Source organism: Coregonus clupeaformis, chromosome 23 (genome assembly GCF_020615455.1).
Source record: "Coregonus clupeaformis isolate EN_2021a chromosome 23, ASM2061545v1, whole genome shotgun sequence".
In the NCBI taxonomy this organism is placed as follows: domain Eukaryota; kingdom Metazoa; phylum Chordata; class Actinopteri; order Salmoniformes; family Salmonidae; genus Coregonus; species Coregonus clupeaformis.
The window spans coordinates 58,232,424-58,253,647 of record NC_059214.1 but is presented as its reverse complement, the minus strand read 5'-3'; the positions used below and the strand labels follow the sequence as shown (position 1 = coordinate 58,253,647).

At 44.1% G+C, this 21,224-nt stretch overlaps 1 protein-coding gene across 2 annotated transcripts in view; it reads right to left on the bottom strand.

The window, feature by feature from the left end:
- LOC121549961 (partitioning defective 3 homolog) overlaps positions 1 to 21,224 on the bottom strand; it is a 439,443-nt gene that overhangs the window by 54,587 nt on the left and 363,632 nt on the right. The window contains exons 16-19 of one of the 2 annotated variants that reach the window (XM_045206775.1): positions 16,842 to 16,996; positions 13,998 to 14,048; positions 7,240 to 7,488; positions 2,930 to 3,191 (exon numbers count right to left, since the gene is read on the bottom strand). In XM_045206775.1, the coding sequence (XP_045062710.1) occupies positions 2,930 to 3,191; positions 7,240 to 7,488; positions 13,998 to 14,048; positions 16,842 to 16,996 (717 nt within the window). The remainder of the gene's footprint in view (positions 1 to 2,929; positions 3,192 to 7,239; positions 7,489 to 13,997; positions 14,049 to 16,841; positions 16,997 to 21,224) is intronic. The other variant, XM_045206776.1, reaches the window with a different exon arrangement.

The window sequence follows — 21,224 nt, the reverse complement described above, 5'->3', positions numbered from 1 at the left end:
CGCAATCTGGAGTACATCCAGGCGGCGAGGAGACTGAACCCTCGCCAGGCAAGGTGGGCCATGTTTTTCACACGTTTTGTTTTCACCCTCTCGTACAGACCAGGTTCCCAGAATGCTAAGGCAGACGCTATGTCCCGGCTGTATGACACAGAGGAGCGGTCCAGGGAGCCCACTCCCATACTTCCGGCTTCTTGTCTGGTGGCACCGGTGGTATGGGAGGTTGACGCGGACATCAGGCGGGCGTTACGCACGGAGCCCACTCCCCCCAGTGTCCAGTGGGTCGTGTGTACGTTCCGTCTGATGTTCACGATCGATTGATCTATTGGGCTCATACGTCACCCTCTTCTGGTCATCCTGGCATCGGTCGGACAGTGCGCTGTCTTAGTGGGCAGTACTGGTGGCCTACTTTAGCTAAGGACGTGAGGGTTTATGTTTCCTCCTGCTCGGTGTGCACCCAGTGCAAGGCACCTAGACACCTGCCCAGAGGGAAATTACAACCCCTACCCGTTCCACAATGGCCGTGGTCACACCTATCGGTGGATTTCGTTACGGACCTCCCCCCGTCACAAGGGAATACCACGATCTTAGTCATTGTGGATCGGTTTTCTAAGTCCTTCCATCTCATTCCTTTGCCCGGTCTCCCTACAGCCCTACAGACTGCGTTTCACCCCGAGAGTAATGGGCAGGTGGAGAGAGTAAACCAGGATGTGGGTAGGTTTCTGAGGTCCTATTGTCAGTACCGGCCGGGGGATTGGTTGGTTTACATCCCCTGGGCTTGGATGGCCCAAAACTCCCTCCGCGACTCCTCCACTAACCTGTCTCCATTTCAGTGTGTACTAGGTTATCAGCCGGTCCTGGCACCATGGCATCAGAGCCAGATCGAGGCACCTGCGGTGGATGAATGGTTTCGGCGCTCGGAGGAAACCTGGAATGCTGCCCATGTACGCCTGCAACGGGCTATCAGGTGACAGAAGGCGAGCGCCGACCGCCACCGCAGTGAGGCCCCGGTGTATGCACCGGGGGACCGGGTCTGGCTCTCGACCCAAAACCTGCCCCTTCGCCTGCCCTGCCGGAAGCTGGGTCGGCGGTTTGTGGGGCCATTTAAAGTCCTGAGGAGATTGAACAAGGTTTGTTATAGGTTACAGCTCCCTCCTGATTACTGTAATGTCTCTCCTCAGGCCGGTGGTAGCTGGTCCGCTCCAGGAGTCTGAGGTGTGGGATGTTCCGCCGTCCCCGAGGCCGATGTCGGCGCACGGCTAGTGCCGCGCGTCAAGGGGGGGGGGGGTACTGTCAGGAATTCAGCCGAGGCTGATCCTCCTCCTTGCTCGGGCAGGCTTCGGCGTTCGTCGTCACCGGAGTACTAGCTGCCACCAATCTATGTTTCTGTGTTCTACTTGTTTTGTCTATATTGCACACACCTGGTTCCAATTACAATAATTTGCTTCCCTATTTTACCATCTGGTTCCCTCATGGTGTTGTGCGTGATTGTTCGTTGTTTTGTTGTCATTGACATTTGTTGTATTTTCTTCCCTGCGTGGAATATATGTTTATTTACTTGTGACAAGTAAAGTACATCGTTGACTAAGTTCTGTGTCCTGCACCTTACTCCGTCCTACCGCTACACACTGACGCATGACACGTGCGTATTTGTGTGTGTGCACTAGTGAGCTTGTGCCTCTATGTGTAATTATAAAATAATCTCCACCAGATAAGCAACCTTTCTGAATTACTGAATCATGACCTCAAAACACTTGTCGTTTTATTGTTAATTATGGAGCTGTGCACAGTGATACGCTAGCTAATCCCATTAAGATAATCCGCAGGAAAACAATTTATTGCATGATAACAGACGTGTGTGTGTTTGTGTGTGTTTGTGAGCACCCTCATTTATGCTAGATTCAAATTAGCATAAAATCTAAATAATTGTGGTTTCTGTTTGATTAGCCTCACGGCAGCGGCGGGAGATGTGCCCCTAACATTCACAATTGGACCCTTTGCTGTCTGAACCCCCTAAGGGTGTAGGGTTCACCCTTGGTAGGATACACCCTCACCACCCCCCATCCCCCACCTCATGAGGGTGAGCTTACTGTAGATGATACGATCAGATTCACAACTCCATACATTAGTGGTTAGTGTTGATCACATTGTAGTTTTTGCATTAGGAATTTTATCAGAGTAGGAGTGCTGATCTAGGATCAGGTCCTTACTGTTGATGTAATCTTATTCATTGTGATCTAAAAGGCCAAAGTCAGCACTCCTACTCTGAGACGCTGATACATACAGCCCCAGGGCCTGCTGTACTGTTTCAGTGAGAAGCTCTATACACCTAATGCAAGAAGCATTTTATAGAAGCTAACCACCTCTGGGGGAATGTTTACTGGTCACACAAAAAGAGTAATGGGTGACCAACAAGAGCACAGTGACCTCTACCCATTTCACACCATTAGCCTGACACTGTAGGCCACAAACTAGGACTGCACAGCAACAGATGACTCACAACACAATACCCCTGGGCATCTGAAATACATGCAAAGTGATTCTAATGAAATCAAGTTCATAATCTTCTCAAGCTTTTTATCCTTTGTTCTAATAAGACCCAATCACATATTACCATTAGTACTCAGGCTGGGTACAGTGCAATCTCCACTGGTTTAACAAATAGAGAATGTGTTTAGGTGGGTATTATACTGAATAAAACATCCTTTCCTTATTTGAGATGTGCCAGAGGCCTGGCTGCCTGGACATTAACCCCAGCAGGGTTTAAGGTGAGGGTCACCACCATTAGTTCCAATACCAATCACAGAGAGAACACATTCTGTCTTCTGATTCCAGAATGCTCCGGAGTGCTCCAGTCATGCTCTAGAATGCTTACTGAATAAATGAACAGAAGGAGAGTTTTGATTGGGTCTGGAGGGTAAAGGGTCCTTACCTGAACATATCTCCCAGGCCCTTCAGCAGCAACCCTTTCTTGGCTTTGTTTTTCTCTTTTTCTTTCTCCTTTTCTTTATCTCTCTCAGGCTTCTTCTTGTCCCTCACGCTCTTCTCCCTCTTTTGATCGTCTTTGGTGGCGGTGCCGTTGCCATTCACCTGTCTCTCCATCGTTACGGCGTTGCCGGGTGGCAGGGTCAGGTCTGTGGATGTGGACATGGAGTCTCGGCCCGACCTAGAACTCCCCTCGGGGTCCTCCTCCACTGAGAGATGGAAAGAGGGAGAGAGAGAGGGAGGGAGAGAGACTCTGTTTTTGTTTGGGTCTAATACACAAAAAAATATAAACACACAATTTCAACAATTTTACTGAGTTACAGTTCATATAACGAAAACAGTCCATTTAAATAAATTATTTAGGCCCTAATCTATGGATTTCACATGACTGGGCAGGGGAGCAGCCATGGGTGGGCCTGGGAGGGCATAGGCCCACCCACTGGGGAGCCAGGCACAGCCAATCAGAATGAGTTTTTCCCCACAAAAGGGCTTTATTACAGATAGATATACCCCTCAGTTTCATCAGCTGTCTGGGTGGCTGATCTCAGACGATCCCGCAGGTGAAGAAGCCGGATGTGGAGTCCTTGGGCTGGCGTGGTTACACGCGGTCTGCGGTTGTGAGGCTGGTTGGACGTATTGCCAAATTCTCTAAAACAACTTTCAATTCTCTGGCAAGAGCACTGGTGGACATTCCTGCAGTCAGCAGGTGAATTGCATGCTCCCTCAAAACTTGAGACATCTGTGGCATTGTGTTGTGTGACAACATTGCACATTTTAGAGTGGCCTTTTATTGTCCCCAGCACAAGGTGCACCCGTGTAATGATCATGCTATTTAATCAGCTTCTTGATATGCCACACCTGTCAGGTGGATGGATTAACTTGGCAAAGGAGAAATACTCACTAACAGGGATGTAAACAAATTTGTGCACAACATTGAGAGAAATTATATTTTTGTGCATATGGAACATTTCTGGGATCTTTTATTTCAGCTCATGAAACATGGGACCAACACTTTACATGTTGCGTTTATATTTTTGTTCAGTATATATAAAGTGATATACTGTAGATACATGCATTTTATAGATATAGCTAGATAGTACAAAAAACAGAAATACTGACAATGTCTCGAATTTCCATCATCCAAGAAAACCTCCACATTGAAATGAACCGTCTTCAGTGACACTGAGTTGATTATACTCAAGGTTTCTACTACACTGCAGCGTGTCTGTAATTAATCTGTCACTAATTTACATTTAAATAATCTCTGAGAAGGCCTATGGGGATCTTAATTGCAAATAGCCTGGGTTCTCCTCCAATGGGCTGCATGCCTACGGTGGTATATCTGTCACAATGAGGCGTGAGGTAGATGGCCCTGGGATTAGGCTTTATTAACGTGCCTGATTGGCTGGCTTTGACGGGAAAAGAAAGAAAGAAAGGTGCTTATCGGGAAAATAAAAAAGGGAAGTCCTTGATGGATTTTTAGCATAGCTAGATGAGATGAGACTGACTGTGCTGTGGTGATTGAAAAGTATTGGGGTGCATCCCAAATGATTGCCTATTCCCTATGTAGTGCACTACGATTGACCAGGGCCCATAGGGTGCCATTTGGTACGCAGCCTTGGTTCACATTTCAAAGGATAAAGCGCCAAGGATTTGTTTTCTTCTTGTTCCGTCAAGTTATCAGCGGTTGCTTTCTGCATTCATCTCAAAGGAAATTGCTGAAATGAAATCTCACCATGAGGCGGTGTATGACAAGAATAGCAAGCTGAATTTAGTGGTTTAAACCTATTCAATTATGCTAAATAAATAAATTATCTTCCCTCCTCTTTTTCGCCTTTCCCCAGTTTGGGATATGATAAGACTAACAGGGTCTGGACAGATATCACTCCTATCACTCATTCTGTGGCGTGCTTATCATCTCGTTAAGTGCAAACGCGGCATATCTCAGAACTGAGCTGCATCTTGGCAATTAATATGGCTGAGATTAGCAACAGCACTAATTTTAGAGGCTCTTAATGACGCTGTCACTGATAACACACTAAAGATTGTAATCCTACTGGCCCTCCTGGGGGAACGTAAAACACTGTGTGTGTGTGCACGTGCGTGAGTTAGGCAAATACTTGGTTTGTTTTGATCAAGCAGCCCACTAAAAGTCTGTTGCCAAAAAACGTTGAAAGAGAGAAATCAACCGTGATAAAGGTCTGAACGTGATAGAGCACTTAATTTCACAAGCTTCATTCATTAGCCACACAAAGACTGACAGGAATGAGTCGAGGCAAAACAGCAAGAAATCTATGGTGTTACAATCAAAAAGCCTCTGAAAATAAAAGTTTAGGTACTTGCCAAGCTCAGATTGCAGGAGGGAGTCCACAGAAAAGTGAATTGAATAGTGGCAATTAAAACGATCTTAGAAACGCCCGCCCGCCGCACACAGCAAATGTTTTGACACTACAATCAAAGAGTATCATTAAATCTCTCCATTTCAATAGTGAAAAGGGGCATTCATCTCAGTGCGTGTGTGAATGAGAGTTCTGACTGAAATGGAAAATTGCTAGGCTCATTTCAACATATACAATATAGGGGGATTTCAATTCAGAATCTCTGTTTAGAAACATTAAACACCTGATAACATATATAAGGGAATGTAGTAGCTTGGCAGGATATCTTGTGGGGACACGTTCTCATTTTATGTAAATAAAAGTCTAGGTTGTAGGAAAAGCGAAGGGCTTATCTGTCAACTTTGACTATTAAACCCTGTGATGATATGATATCATATAAAATCAGAGTTATCTGAATTTCATGGGAGAAGAGAGAACATTCCTCGGCAGAGGAAAGGAAGGAGGAAATCGTAGAGCTTGTCCCAATTTTTTTCTTAGGCAAGATAAGACAGCATTTAGTGGTTTGCAGACAGAGCTTATGAGAACAAAGAGATTCAAATAATTCCATGCAAATAATTCCCCTCTTTTTCAAATTTCCCCGGGTTGCTTTAATGGAATCCATTCATGGAGAATTAATGAAAAATATATCTGGTGATTACTGTGGTGGCGCTGCAGGGTATTACCTGTTCAGGAATGTAACACGTCCCTGCCTCTATCTCCAATGCATGCCTTTGTGTCATGAAACACCTGCCAATTGACGTGCTCAGTCAAAGGGAAGCGGGAGACTAGGTAATACTTTGAGAATTTAATTTTTTTCTGGTCTCCATTTTAGTCAATACATTTGGCCGTACAGTCAGAGAGTATGTAAAGAATTCAAAAACCCAGTTTCTATTCAATGTGAGTAAGACAGATTTACCTGCACCAATGTGTTATGACACTAAGAAAAAAATAATGTACAAAAATGAACCGTTAGAGAACATCATGACAAACTTCTATTGAATCCCAAAATAAAGAATATACTCAATCTAGACACAACATAGAAAAAAAATAAGAACTTACATATATAAAAGTTTAGAACACAAAACATCCAGGACCATAAGCAAGATGCAAAAAGCAAAGATGAAGTACTCGTGTGTTCTGTTGGCAAACAATGGAAGAGCTTTCCTTGTTCTGTTTGTAGTCTGCTTGGAATAAACGACAATGCAGTTTAAATGGCTGTGAGCCCTCAGGGAAGACACTACACTAACCCTGTGCATATTAATGGAAAAGGGATGTAGATGCTGATTGGATGCTTATTCCCTTCTGCATGCCTCTCACTAAGTAATGTATAAGAGAAAACCTACACAACTTGAGTGAGGGGTGGATCAATAGAGATCCTAGTAAATCAATGTTCTATATGTAATTATAAACTGGGTGGTTCGAATCCTTTAATGCTGATTGGCTGACAGCCGTGGTATATCAGACCGTATACAACGGGTATGACAAAACATGTATTTTTCCTGCTCTAATTATGTTGGTAATCATTTTATAATAGCAATAAGGCACCTCTGGGTTTTGTGGTATATGGCCACGGCTAAGGGCTGTATCCAGGCACTCTGCGATGTGTCGTGCGTAAGAACAGCCCTTAGCCGTGGTATATTGACCATATACCACCCCCCCCTCGGGCCTTATTGTTTAATTATATGGGTGGATCCTCCTTCTATATTCTAATTGTCTAATTTTGGAAATATCGGCCAGTTACTTTATTTAACACTGACCATAAACTACAGAAACAACATAGGTTTGCTTAATAGAACCAAGGTCTATAAACTACAGCATACACAAAATGTGTTATGCTTTATAAAAACAAGGTCTTACAGTCTTAACAATTAATACTCACATGTCTCCATTCCCTTCGGGTCACACTCTTCCTTAGCAGTAACGATCACTCCTGGCCTGTCGTATGATTTGTCAATGGCTGCCCGGAAGCTCTCGTTGCAGCCCCGCCCCCTGATGATACGTGGGCGTGGCCTGTGGAGGTTCATTTCCCCGTTGAGTGTAACCTCGGCAACAGCAGTCTGGAGGCTCTCCAGGGAGCTGGACTTCTTGAGGCCCAGAGAGGGACCTACTGCTTCTCCTGTCGAAGAGCCTAAGGAAGGAGAAGTGGTAACACTTGACTTAGAGTGGCGATATGTAGCATTCATAAAGCATTCCTATGCATGACATAAAGACTCATAATGCCCTACATAAGTTTATATAATATTTATAGGACTTCTTGAGGCCCAGGGAGGGTCCTACTGCTTCTCCTGTTGAAGAGTCTGATAAAGGAGAAGTCCGAATATAGGTCTAAGAACAATTGAGTTCGGTGGTGTCCTAAATGGCACCCTTATCCATACGGCCTTGGTCAAAGGTGGTGCACTATATAGGAAATAGACAAAGATTTAATGATGTGTGATATTCATTCTCTGAAAATGTGTCCTGAAACTCTATATTCTACGCTGAACTCTGATTGCTATAAATCATTTCGGTTTTCCTAGTTTCCTAAGACCGAAAGAAAATCAGATGATGTAAAACCCTGTAATTCACTATAAGAGAAGAGGGATGGGCTATAGCTTGTGGGAATTCATTTCGAAAATAAATTATCCGATGGAGTGCGTGAAACATTATGAGGGTATATTTATCTATCTTTGTAGGAGCAAGACAAATAGAAAACAGAGTAAACCCTTGTTCTCATTTCAACAATGTTTGACAAGGTTTTTCAGACTGTGTAATGTGCCTGAAATGTGTGCGTGTAAACTGACTACACTTTCAAACACAGAGAGCTTCCAAATGTCTTAATACTAAAGTGTGTACAGTACTGTAGGCAAGAGTGAGCAGCCATGGTTTACAGAACATCAATTAGATTAACATAACATCACTCTGATCTAGAAGATAACAGGGCAAAGATAGGGGTGGGAGTGAGGATGGAATGCAGAGTTAGAGGGGAGAAGGGAGAAAGCGTTAGAAAAATCAGAAGTATTGTAGACTAAACACAGCCCATTCACCTCCTACTGCCGTGTCCTCCTTGATGTCACTACTCTGAACCATCCACAGAATGGCCTTTCATGCGTCTAATCCGTTGTTTAAAGCCCTTCGCAATGAGGCTTTTAAAGGACACAAACAGCCTCACTTCAAACGAGAAGATTAAGGTTGTGCAGATGGTAGATAACAGAATATCAACGCAGGGTCACACACCACGCCATACCCAAAATGGGATTGCTCTTGTATAGAGAGAATGTTAGCTATAGCCAGGTGGGCCTTTTAGAACACAGAGATTCCCAAACTGTTGCCAACACCAGCCACCTGTTAGATCTAGTAGAGATAAACATGTGTATGGAATCTTTACAAACTCATGTCAACACCAGTAACCTACCTCCTCCTCACCACACCACACACAACAAAGAAAGAAAAAGAGGTGAGAGAAGTATGACATCACAGTCTACAGAATGAAATTACGGATGGCACAAAACGGGTGGCCCCGTTCAACTAATTTCATTGAAATATGCTTCATAATGGATCCCGTTCATGCCAAATGTATGTCATTGACATGCAAATGATAAATAAACAACCACTGCAGAAGACGGGCTGTCTATTGTAAGTAACTCTAAAAGGAGATTGTATGTATGGCACAATATGAAAACGTCCTTTTGTTTGCTGTTCTTGTCAGGTATAACCACCACTTAGAAAACTGTTGACATTAGCACCAGATTTACTGATAGATATGCTCTTAAGACGCCAGATCTGTAGATAGATAGCAGATTGAGTGTTGGACAGCAACCTCTTGTCTACCTCTGGAATAAATCTTTAGACAGCTATCATTATTTTTCCAATGGCTGCTGTGCGTTTGTTTAGGGTATGGAAGTGGAGCGAGACTGAGGGTATTGGTATTTAATTTTGTCAGGTGGCGTCAGTCAGTTCCCCAGAGCTCTGGCCTCACCAGATAGCCATGTTAAACAAGCAGACATTTAGATTTTCTGTCCCCATCCATTCACTTATTCTTCGTTGTGCTGCATTAACCCTTAACAACCATCTTCCAACAAAACAGAATAGATTTTAAATCTGCTTCTAACCAGCTGTGTTAACAAGGAACTTTGAACAAGGAAACAGTTAATAGATAGTTGATAAACTGCTGATTGAATTAGTCTTGTCTGGGTTTTGATCACTGTTCAGTGGAAGCTGAGGACTCTAAGGACTGTGCATATGGGAATGAGGCCCACAGACCAGCATTGTCTGTTTAGACCCCTCAGGTCCAAAACACACATAGCATGTGCTGCCATGTTCCATGCAGCTTTGCTTCATGTAAATAACAAGCCCCCCTCTCTCTCTCTCTCCACCCTCCCTCCCTCTATCCCTCCCTTCTCCACCTCTGAGGCCTGTAGCTACCATGTGGTCTCGTTTCGGCCTACTGCCCCCCATGTTTCCATCAGTCATCAATAACACCCCTGACTTGTTTTAAAGGCCCTAAATGGAGCATGGCCTGTTGCTGCTGAGCTCTCACAGTGGATCTGTGGATGAACAGACACGAAGCCAAACACAGATTAGGGATAAGAAAATAAACCCCCATCACCGAAAGAAAACAATTACGAATCTATTTCCTTCTCCCTCTTATGGAATGAATACCCCCTCTGAAAAGCATTTATAAGTCAGAGAGGAGTAGAGTGGTTGGTTGTGAAGTAATTACAGGTGATTTGAGTGGGGAGATTGGGAGAAGGAGAGGAAGTCTAAAGGACTCCAGGCGATATAGAAGGCACCATGCCAGCCCAGTACAGTAATCCATATGTGTTGCCTGCTACTGTTATCATTATTTCACAAGCAGTAGCAGCTTCAGAAGCCCGTCTTCTACTGTCTGAAAGCGCCAGGCTGCTAACCTCTACTCGATCCTTTAGCCAAGTAAACCTGCAGTGGCTACGTTCGTGATTAGCCGAGAACCGTGCACTATGACAACCTATTCCATATTTAGTGCACTAGTTTGTTTTTCTACTTTTCCATTTGGCCCAGGTCAAAATTAGTGCACTTTACAGTATATAAGGAATCAGATGCCATTTGGGAGGCATCCTAGAACATGTTTTTTAGACTAGGGGGTGAAATTTAACACAACCACAGATGGTCTGGTCATCCAAGCCACTAACCTCTGACCTTTACTGTGACAGAGATGTGTTTCTCCTGTCTCTCAGCGCTGCTTGGATCCATTGGTCCAGGGGTCACTGCTCCCCAAACTGGCTGTACCGAGGTCAGCCGTTAGCTGTTACTGTATGTATAAGCTGAGGCCTGTCCACAGCTCTCCATAATAACCCTGTCACAGCTAATAAAGACTCCTGTTCCCAGCAGGCCCCAGAGGACCATGCTACCAACCACTCAGATACATGGATGCATTCCAAATGGCACCATATTCCCTATATAGTGCACTACTTGTGACCAGCGCCAGTAGGTTCACCAGAGGGCCACACTGCTAACCACTCAGATGCATGCTTAAAGGAAGAGCAATTGTATGATGAAACATGACCAGTAAGTGGATCCACATCTTCCAGCTGATGGAGACAGTAAAACAGAACTTTACAGTGTGTTTGAAATGTCAGCAGGGTTACAGGCACCTTTGTGAAGCACCACCGGGAATAGGACAGCCATTTAACTGCGTTGTTCCTCAGGAAAGCAAGGCACATCTCTGATTACTGAGTTCATTTTATATGACAATGAAGGATATTTGCTCATCTTATCGTACCACCTGGGTGGAAGGGGAAATCATCTGGATTCATTTCTCAAAATAATCACTCATGTCAGATGAAGGACATGGGAGGACAGGCGGACATACAAAACAGGAATAACAGGAAATTGCAGCCTCCGGTAAGGACGTGGCATAATTCTCCATGTGCTGGAGGATGTGCCTTAATCAACATACTCCAAATGCCATGTAAATGTGAGGCTTTGGAAGCTTATGCATAAATCCAGACAAACAGAATAGAGCACACACCGAAGCCGGGCGGGTGCATGTTTGACACAATAGGATTGTGGGGGATAAACCCACGGACGGATACAACAGTTTATGGAAACACAAATGGCATCTGCCGCTCTCTCTCATCTGCCGTTCTCCGAATCTGGGAATTATCACCCTTTCGTATTCTGAATCAGGCATCACTGTCCTCTGGTCTAGAGCGGTGTGTAGTGCTACTGTCTGGGAGAAGCACAGAGGCCTCTGATTGGTCTGTGCCTTTGCCTTTGTTTTCATCTGAATCTCTCAGAACCTCTCCAGGGAGGTTTTGACTGACAGCTCTCAATATGCCAGGTCCTATCACCCAACCAACCCACGCTGCCACGTCTTCTGCTCATTGGGTAAGAAATAATACATATTCCCTATCGCAAACCGACACAGGTATGACACTCACTGCACGTTCAGAGGAGAAATAGGGGGAAGCATAAAGATGCGACACACACTTTAAAAAACTGCCACAACGCACCAGCAAATATTAGTGACCAAGATGAATGTGCAATATATTCTTACAGTAATAAGGCGAAACCAAAGGTAACCAGGAGAAGAGCGATGATCATTAAGCGTTAAAGGGAGTTATTGCAAACTATATAAATAAATCACTAGCGGTTATTACGGTAGTAGCTCCAGCAGCTCCATAGTATAATTACAATGGATGCGTCCAAAATGGTACCCTAATTCCCTATTTAGTACACACATTTTGACCAGGGCCTATAGGGCTCTGGTCAAAAGTAGTGCACTACATAGGGAACATGGTGCCATTTGGGAAGCAGCCAAGGAGCTAAAGCAATGCTCCCACCACCATTATTCACAACCACTCCATCCTTGCATGTAAAGATTTTTGTATGGACGGGGAGGACAGCAGGGACGGGGGCTCCATTATGCCTAATGTATTCAGTGTGTGGAGGGTTTAATGTGCAGCGTTAAAAGGGTAATTAAGCTAAAAATAGTCCCAGGGTGGCGTGGCGAGGCCATGTCCTGGTATCCCTTAGGAAGAGATGCGGCCCTGGGTTGACCAGGCTCCTTGTCTCTGCCAACTTCGGGGCTGCGTCCCAAATGGCACCCTATTCCCTATAAAATGGCACCCTATTCCCACCCAGGGCCCTATAAAAGTAGTAGTACACTATTTAGGGAACAGGTTGCCATTTGGGACACAAACCTGTTTCATTAGGAGGACCAGAGGACGTCCTATATCCTCCAATCCACACTGTTCTACATGTATCCTATTGTCCCCATTATCATTACTGTGACTCAACATCTCAATCAGAGGCATTGTCATTGTTTGGCTAAGTAGCCATGACATTGGTGGTGCTGGTGGTGGTGGTGACGTGAGCACAGAACTAGAATGTGTCCTATTTCTATGGACATGAGAGCAATACTCTACGTCAAAATAGCTGAGTCATATACTGAACAAAAATATAAACGCAACATGCAACAGTTTGAACGATTTTACTGAGTTACAGTTCAAATAAGGAAATCAGTCAATTGAAATAAATCTATGGATTTCACATGACTGGGCAGGGGTGCAGCCATGGGTGGGCCTGGGAGGGCATAGGCCCACCAAATTGCACACACCCTCAAAACTTGAGACATCTCTGGCATCGTGTTGTGTGACAAAACTGCACATTTGAGAGTGGCCTTTTATTGTCCCCAGCACAAGGTACACCTGTGTAATGATCATCCTGTTTAATCAGCTTCTTGATATGCCGCACCTGTCAGGTGGATGGATTATCTTGGCAAAGGAAAAAATGCTCACTAACAGGGATGTAAACAAATTTGTGCACAAAATTTGAGAGAAATTAGCTTCTTCTTTTTTTTGTGATATTTTATTTCAACTCATGAAACATGGGACCAACACTTTACATATTGCATTTATATTTTTGTTCAGTATAGATTACCTGCAGTTAGGCTGTGATCCTGTACTGATCATTCAGTGAATCACTTGTATTTATTTCACTAATGTGCAATAGGTAGGAGATAGAACAGACGTTGGCTGCTGTTTCGTAAAAGTGCTGTTTGCATTGTTCAGCTCTCAACACATTCTGTGCCTGGTGAGTACACATGTTGTAGCAGACCCGTTCTAATAGAAGGTGAGGACACACTGGCTTGTCATTGATGGATTAATTCCATTCAGCTAAAGAGGCCAACTGGCATTGAGCATCTCTATTTCAAATGGAACTACATTGCCTCTCTCCTCACAACCCTACCCCACACCTTTCAGCATAATGAATGTTTTCTTCTATCATAGTCACTAGAGAACAAGCATGGTGGCAACGTTTCATACAACTGCTGCCAAACCTCTATTCAACACCATGCCACTCTCTTTTTCTCTCTCTCCAAAATATGAAATCCCTTTTTTTACTCACTGCAATTACCTCAAATGTCATTATAAATTTCTCTGGCCAAGGAATAATCAGACAAAGAGCGAAGAGAAAAACACAAAAGTGACCCTTTATGAGACAGCAGGGGTCAATAAGAATACCGCCCCTTTCCCAATCCCTTCTCTTGACCTCTGACTCCAACGCAAAAAGACGAGCCAATCAGAGATGAGCTTGTTATTCCAAAGTGACGTGCGATTAGCCGGTTCAGTGGCGGTGGTGATGAACCATACGCCCTGATTGGTGGTTAGTGCTTACCTTCCATGTTTTCTGTGCTGGGGGTGAGGTGGGGGTTAACCTCGTCAGATACTGTTAAAGAGGCATAAACAAGTGTGATTGGTTAGTTAGTGCCCACATTCCACATTCCAAATCAGAACACCATTCCAGAGCATCTCTAGTACCCTTTTCACACTATCGTGGCAACCGGAACCATACTGGCTCTGATATGGTTCCAGCAACTAGTGTGAAAAGGGTTTGAATTAGTCTTTGTGTTACTATGACCAGTCTCCAAGGCTAGCCTATTCAGCCAACATGCTGTTATCACTGTGAAGAGGGAGGAAGAGAAAGAAGTATTGAAGAGCTTTTGGAATAACAATCAGAAGCGGAGAGATATTAAAACACCATGCAGTGCTGTCGATCATTGGATTATACAGGCTGACTGGGTCTAATGTGTTAGCATGGTGTGTAGTATTCAGCCCCTTCTTTTCTGCCCCCTCAATCTTGTTCCACATCTAAATGGAATCAAACCTTAAGGTGTCTTGGCAGCTTAGTGTTTAGCACATTTTTATGGAGATGTGTCATGAAAGTCATGAAACGTTAGCAGTTGATGCTGATCTGATTTGGCACGGAGCTCCTGAAACAAGGTTAAAAAGGGGAGGAAAACCCTATTTAGAAATATTTAAAAGAAAAACGTAGTTTTGTTAAACATGCTAAGAGCTACGTGAGGGTGATTTGTCAGGTTTGAGAAGAGCTTGAGATCCCAACGGCGAGGGAACGTTCCGCTAATGCGGTTAAGCCCGGTCATGTCCCGATGCCTCATCTGACTCGTCAAGATGTGCCTGATGGGTTCCTGAGTTTCGATAATCTATCACTGACAAGCCCATCTTAATGCTCCCAGTGATGCTTGGAGGCATCACTGGACAAAACTGTATATTCAACAACAGCTAGCATAAAGCTTTCGATAAGTGATCTTGCTTTTTCCTCACTCATCAAATTCTCATTAGAGAAAAAAAACCCGGAATTGCTGACAGCACTTAGCAGCACAATTAAAAAGCTTTTTGATGAACCATGATAGTGTGTCCCTTTTCGATGATGAGACTTTTAGCTACTAAGATATGGGAGCTTCAGGTTACGGTTTTCAGCTTCCTATGGACTTCTCATCAGATCTAAACACTTCCTCCAATCATTTTAACTTTAATTGAAATAGAAAACATAATGCACTTAACAATGATCAGGATCTGCTGTATAATAGCTAATTAGTCAGTGAAACCCATCCATCGGCCTGAGTGGATTATTATATTTTTCACAGAAAGGGACTAAGTCTTAGTTTGAGGACTCTGGATTTGTGGTGAACTTTTAGACCTTTTAGAGTTAGAGGGAAACTGCTATGCCAGTCCCTGGAGGATAGAAGTCCTGTCAGGTCGAGACTCTAGATACCTAAAGACATAAAAATGTCTGTTATCTGTCATGATAACTCAATGATGCGAGGTACAGAGCCTGGTGGTCCTTTGGGGAGTGGATCGAAGTGTTCCTCACTATGTTTCTCGTCAAGAATAGCATTATATCCCACATCACCTGTCTGTCTATTCCCATCCCCAGGATCCTTCACAAAGCACCAAAACTGTACTCTGACCCTAATGGTCATGTTCCAGGACAATTGTTCCTATCCATCTCCAAGGGCCAGGAAAAAAATAAGGTTTTGTAAAGTCACTGCAAATAATTTACACATGTTTCACAATGGGCCACTGGGCACAGGTTTACAATGTCACATGTTAAGGGACAGAGGGGAATGTGGAAGGGGGGTTGAAGGAAGACCCAGGGGTTTGGAGTGTTGGTATTAACCGACCAGGTGCGTACAGTAGTTATTACCTAGGTCCATGCTCTTGGACTTGTACAGTAGTTATTACCTAGGTCCATTCTCTTCAAATTGTACAGTAGTTATTACCTAGGTCCATTCTCTTATACTTGTACAGTAGTTATTAACTAGGTCCATGATCTTGGACTTGTAAAGTAGTTATTACCTAGGTCCATGCTCTTGGACTTGTACAGTAGTTATTACCTAGGTCCATGCTCTTAGACTTGTACAGTAGTTATTACCTAGGTCCATGCTCTTGGACTTGTAAAGTAGTTATTACATAGGTCCATTCTCTTCAAATTCTACAGTAGTTATTACCTAGGTCCATTCTCTTAGACTTGTACAGTAGTTATTAACTAGGTCCTTGCTCTTGGACTTGTAAAGTAGTTATTACCTAGATCCATGCTCTTGGACTTGTACAGTAGTTATTACCTAGGTCCATGCTCTTGGACAGTAGTTATTACCTAGGTCCATGCTCTTGGACAGTAGTTATTAACTAGGTCCATGCTCTTGGACTTGTAAAATAGTTATTACCTAGGTCCATGCACTTGTACTTGTAAAGTAGTTATTACCTAGGTCCATGCTATTGGACTTGTACAGTAGTTATTACCTAGGTCCATTCTCTTGGACATGTACAGTAGTTATTACCTAGGTCCATTCTCTTGGACGTGTGCAGTAGTTATTACCTAGGTCCATGCTCTTGGACTTGTACAGTAGTTATTAACTAGGTCCATGCTCTTGGACTTGTAAAGTAGTTATTACCTAGGTCCATGCTCTTGGACTTGTACAGTAGTTATTACCTAGGTCCATGCTCTTGGACTTGTACAGTAGTTATTACCTAGGTCCATGCTCTTGGACTTGTACAGTAGTTATTACCTAGGTCCATGCTCTTGAACTTGTACAGTAGTTATTACCTAGGTCCATGCTCTTGGACTTGTACAATAGCTATTACCTAGGTCCATGCTCTTGGACTTGTACAGTAGATATTACCTAGGACCATGCTCTTGGACGTGTACAGTATTTATTACCTAGGTCCATGCTCTTGGACTTGCGCGTCTTGATGATCTCAAGCTGATTGGCATTGTCACCAAACTGTTTGGTGCGTTTCTCTGACATGCTCTGGCGTCCAAACCCCTCTCTCTGAAAGGAATCTTCTGGGTCTTCTGTGTCCGGACTGAGGGAGCTGGGGGAGAGATGGAGAAAGAGAGGAGAGGACAGGAATGAGAGACTGAAGATGAAGGAGTGTGTGTTGGTGGTCTCAGTTAGTCACCATTCAGAAACACATTCAGTACATCAATTGCAATCCACATCTCTGCTCTAAATAAGTATATTACTAGTTAGTCCCCTGTAGCTCAGTTGGTAGAGCATGGCGCTTGCAACGCCAGGGTTGTGGGTTCGTTTCCCACGGGGGGCCAGTATGAACAATTTATGCACTCACTAACTGTAAGTCGCTCTGGATAAGAGTGTCTGCTAAATGACTAAAAATGTAAAAAATTTAAACAATATATGGTTATCACATGATGTTGTTAAGCTTGCTTATCAAAACTTGATAAAGGATACCTACTACACAGATATACGCCCCTTTGGTTTAACTGCTATAAAATAGAGACTTGGCTCTAGACACTATGAGCAGGCCAAACGAAGCATGAAATGGATGATCAAATCTCTAAATTAGTATTCACACTCATACACAATATGCCTCCCCTTGGCTTCTAGAACAATGGGGAGGGGATTTGATCAGAACAGCAGATAAAGAACTTCAGTGGTGCCAGTGTCCAAACATCCACACACACACACAGCTGCCTGCTCTGCTGTGCTCTGTAGTGACTGCTCTCATCAAAGACACCTCCACCTCCACAGAGTTCGCAGGGGGAGATACGTGGGTGTGATGCTCAGCGAGGTGGTGCTCTGCTGGGGTCACAACCACTCAATATCCCCCTGTCAGGGGCAGTGGTGGGCACAGCCCTCCATAGCGTGCTCTCTTTGAGCGGCCCTATCTCTGTCTGGATCTTAATTGGAAACAGGAGAGGAGCAGGAGAGGGGGCAGGCTAGGCGAGCCAGAGACCAATATTTGCATGCCAAAGAGAAAGACACAATTAAGTTGAGAAAACGTTCCAATTAGAGCAAAGATAGAGGGAGGAGAGACATGGACACTGATGAGCACAGATAAACATCTCTCTCTCTCTCTCTCTCTCTCTCTCTCTCTCTCTCTCTCTCTCTCTCTCTCTCTCAATTCAGTATATTTTATTGACATGGAAAGTAAACACTTACATTGTCAAAGTAATCATACAGTATAGCGACGATGGTCAAAGACAGGAATATACTAGACTGTCGGTAATGACAAAATAATAATGATAGTGTGTTGTAATACAGCAATTTCCTCTCTCCATCACCACCCCACCTCTCTCTCCCTCTCGTTCTCTCTCTTAGAGAACACTCTTCAGAGTAGAGCCTTCCCTAGGGCTTTATGAAGTAACTTCCACTGTGTAGTAGAGAAGTGGGTCTCTGTGGCGGTAGCATTTGTCTTTTATTTGGGGATAAACAATGGGGATGTTTATTAGTGACCGACCGACCCACTTATACATAACAGACTGACACACTGCCATCAACGTCTCCCTGACAGACCACCTCACACTGCCTCACAGGAACACCCCCAACCACAGAGCAGAGAAGGAAAAGAAGGAGGAGGAGGAGGAGGAGGAGAGGGGGACGATGTATTATTCATTGATCACCGTTCACTTTTCTCAACCTCCTCTCCTCTCTCCATCACAGAACAGAAAAACTCCTCCCTGAATGTCAACTGTTCCAAGGGTAGCTGAGAGAGAGGGAAGGATGAGTGTTCATGATGAATTTAGATTTAATTCACTCCAACACAGCCATGGTTGTCTGTTGTCTGCGCTGATCTAACACACCCAGAGAGAATGCCTGCCAACCATCCAAGGCCACCACCAACAGTAGAATGGTACAGTCACACAGTCACAGAAGACATCTGTCAGAAGGTTAAGGACACACCGTGAGCCAATTACAGTGACACACAGCTAGACTGAACCAGCAACATTTCTGCCTCTGTTAGGACAAATCCACCAATCTGGGCCTTTAGGAATAAGGGAGGGAGACAGCACAGCAGCAACATTACCTCGTGTGTGTGTGTGTGTGTGTGTGTGTGTGTGTGTGTGTGTGTGTGTGTGTGTGTGTGTGTGTGTGTGCGCGCGCGCGCGTGTGTATACATCCACAGCAGCAACATCAACTCATTCAGCAGGAGGTCCAGTCCCTGAGCTCTGTTGGTTAACCCAGCTCCCAGAGAGCTGTGACTAAACATGGGGATGTTGTTGGCTTTAGGAGGCAGAAGGCAGGCTGGGACAGGCAGGAGGGAGGCAGGCAGCAGGCTGGGAGCAAGCAGGAGGGAGGCAGGCAGCAGGCTGGGAGCAGGCAGGAGGGAGGCAGGCAGCAGGCTGGGAGGCAGCCCAACTACAATGTGTGACTGTCAGCTTACATGGACCTCGAGCTCTGTCCGAGCCTGCCCTCCACACGTCATCCATATTGCACAGCAGCCTCTGTAGCCACAAACGAACCAGCCAATTTAAAGACACAGCATGGACCTCAAAACTAAGCACACACACACACACTATAAACACATGTGGAAGCATAGTATGTAGGGAATGGGGATGTGTGTGTGTGTGTGTGTGTGTGTGTGTGTGTGTGTGTGTGTGTGTGTGTGTGTGTGTGTGTGTGTGTGTGTGTGTGTGTGTGTGTGTGTGTGTGTGTGTGTGTGTGTGTGTGTGTGTGTGCATACATGTATGTGTGTGTGTGTGCTGAATACACACACACACACACACACACACACACCAAGAGATTGTCTTCTGCTCTCTAGTCAACCTTAAATGTTCATTCATGCACAGGCAACTCCCTGATATCTTGTGTATAGCACTATGACAGGTGAAGTGCTATACAGAGAATATCAGAAACACAAGGGGACTTCCTATATTATGGCTTCATTGTCTTGGGAAAATTTAAAAGCTTCTCATTCATTTTGACCCATATTTTATATCTGACAAACACATTAGCTTAACATGGTAAGTCCTCTGTAGGATATTTTACAGTGTGTGTGAATAACATCGCCCTGGGCTACGCCTTAGCTCAGCTGAACTTGACATTATTTCTCTCATGAGTGTATGTGTGTGTTTGTGTGTGGTGTGTGGTGTGTTTGGTGTGTATGTGTGTGTGTGTGTGTGTGTGTGTGTGTGTTTGGTGTGTGTGGTGTGTATGTGTGTGTGTGTGTGTGTGTGTGTGTATGTGTGTGTGTGTGGTGTGTGGTGTGTTTGGTGTGTATGTGTGTGTGTGTGTGTGTGTTTGGTGTGTATGTGTGTGTGTGTGTGTGTGTGTGTGGTGTGTGATGTGTTTGGTGTGTGTGTGTGTGTGTGTGTATGTGTGTATGTGTGTGTGTGTATGTGTGTGTGTGTGTGTGTTTGGTGTGTGTGTGCATGCGCGTTAACCTTGTGCTATGTTCCTGAGGGGATGTAAAGGACCTGTACGCTTCACATCTAGCTTGTACTGACGCAGACTAATGGATCATTCAATCACATATCTTACTCTGGTGGCACTAGCTCACTTTCTATGAATGTTCCTACGGCATGTTAATGGCAGTTAAAGCCCTTGTCTGGTTAGAGTATTGCTTCCAGCATTTCTATATGGCATGAGATATACGCAGACTCAATGCATGAACTTAACAGAATGAAACATAGAAATCCTATAATCCAATTATAAATGTAATTCTATGATATGAACCAGGGCTGGGCGGTATACCATATTTTAACAATATACCGGTATTGATGTACGGACCGGTTTGGGCTTTTACTTTACCTTCTATAACGGTATTTTAATGTTTGGTTTGTTAAATATGATATGCCATGTGTAACGTCCATTTTTATAGTTTACTTTGCTACTTGAGTCATCTCTCTCCGCTCTCTCGCTCTCAATGCCACTTTCCATACAGACCTAGCCCTGCCCCCTGTCACTCAAGGAGCGCATTTGTTGTTCCTTGACCACAAGACACTTGCGTTCAGTCTGCATGGTTAATGCAGCACATGCAACAATGTTGATGATGACGATGCTGTTTTCACTTTGCTTCTTAATATAAATCCACTAGTGTTCTATAATTACACTATTAGTTTGTGTTTCTTACATCTGCAAATAGCTAGTTTGTCTTTTCTTAGTAAGCTGGGCCTAAATCTTGTTAGCCGCTAATGCTAATCGCTAGCTAGCTAATACATGTACTGAGTCAGAGCAAACGTAACTAGCTATACAGCCTGATAATACTAGTAATGGTGTAGACCTGCATTTGTATGTTTTTTGTGTAACCGTATTTTCTCAATCAAAGAGGAATACGCGAAGCAAGAATATGTTAGCTACAT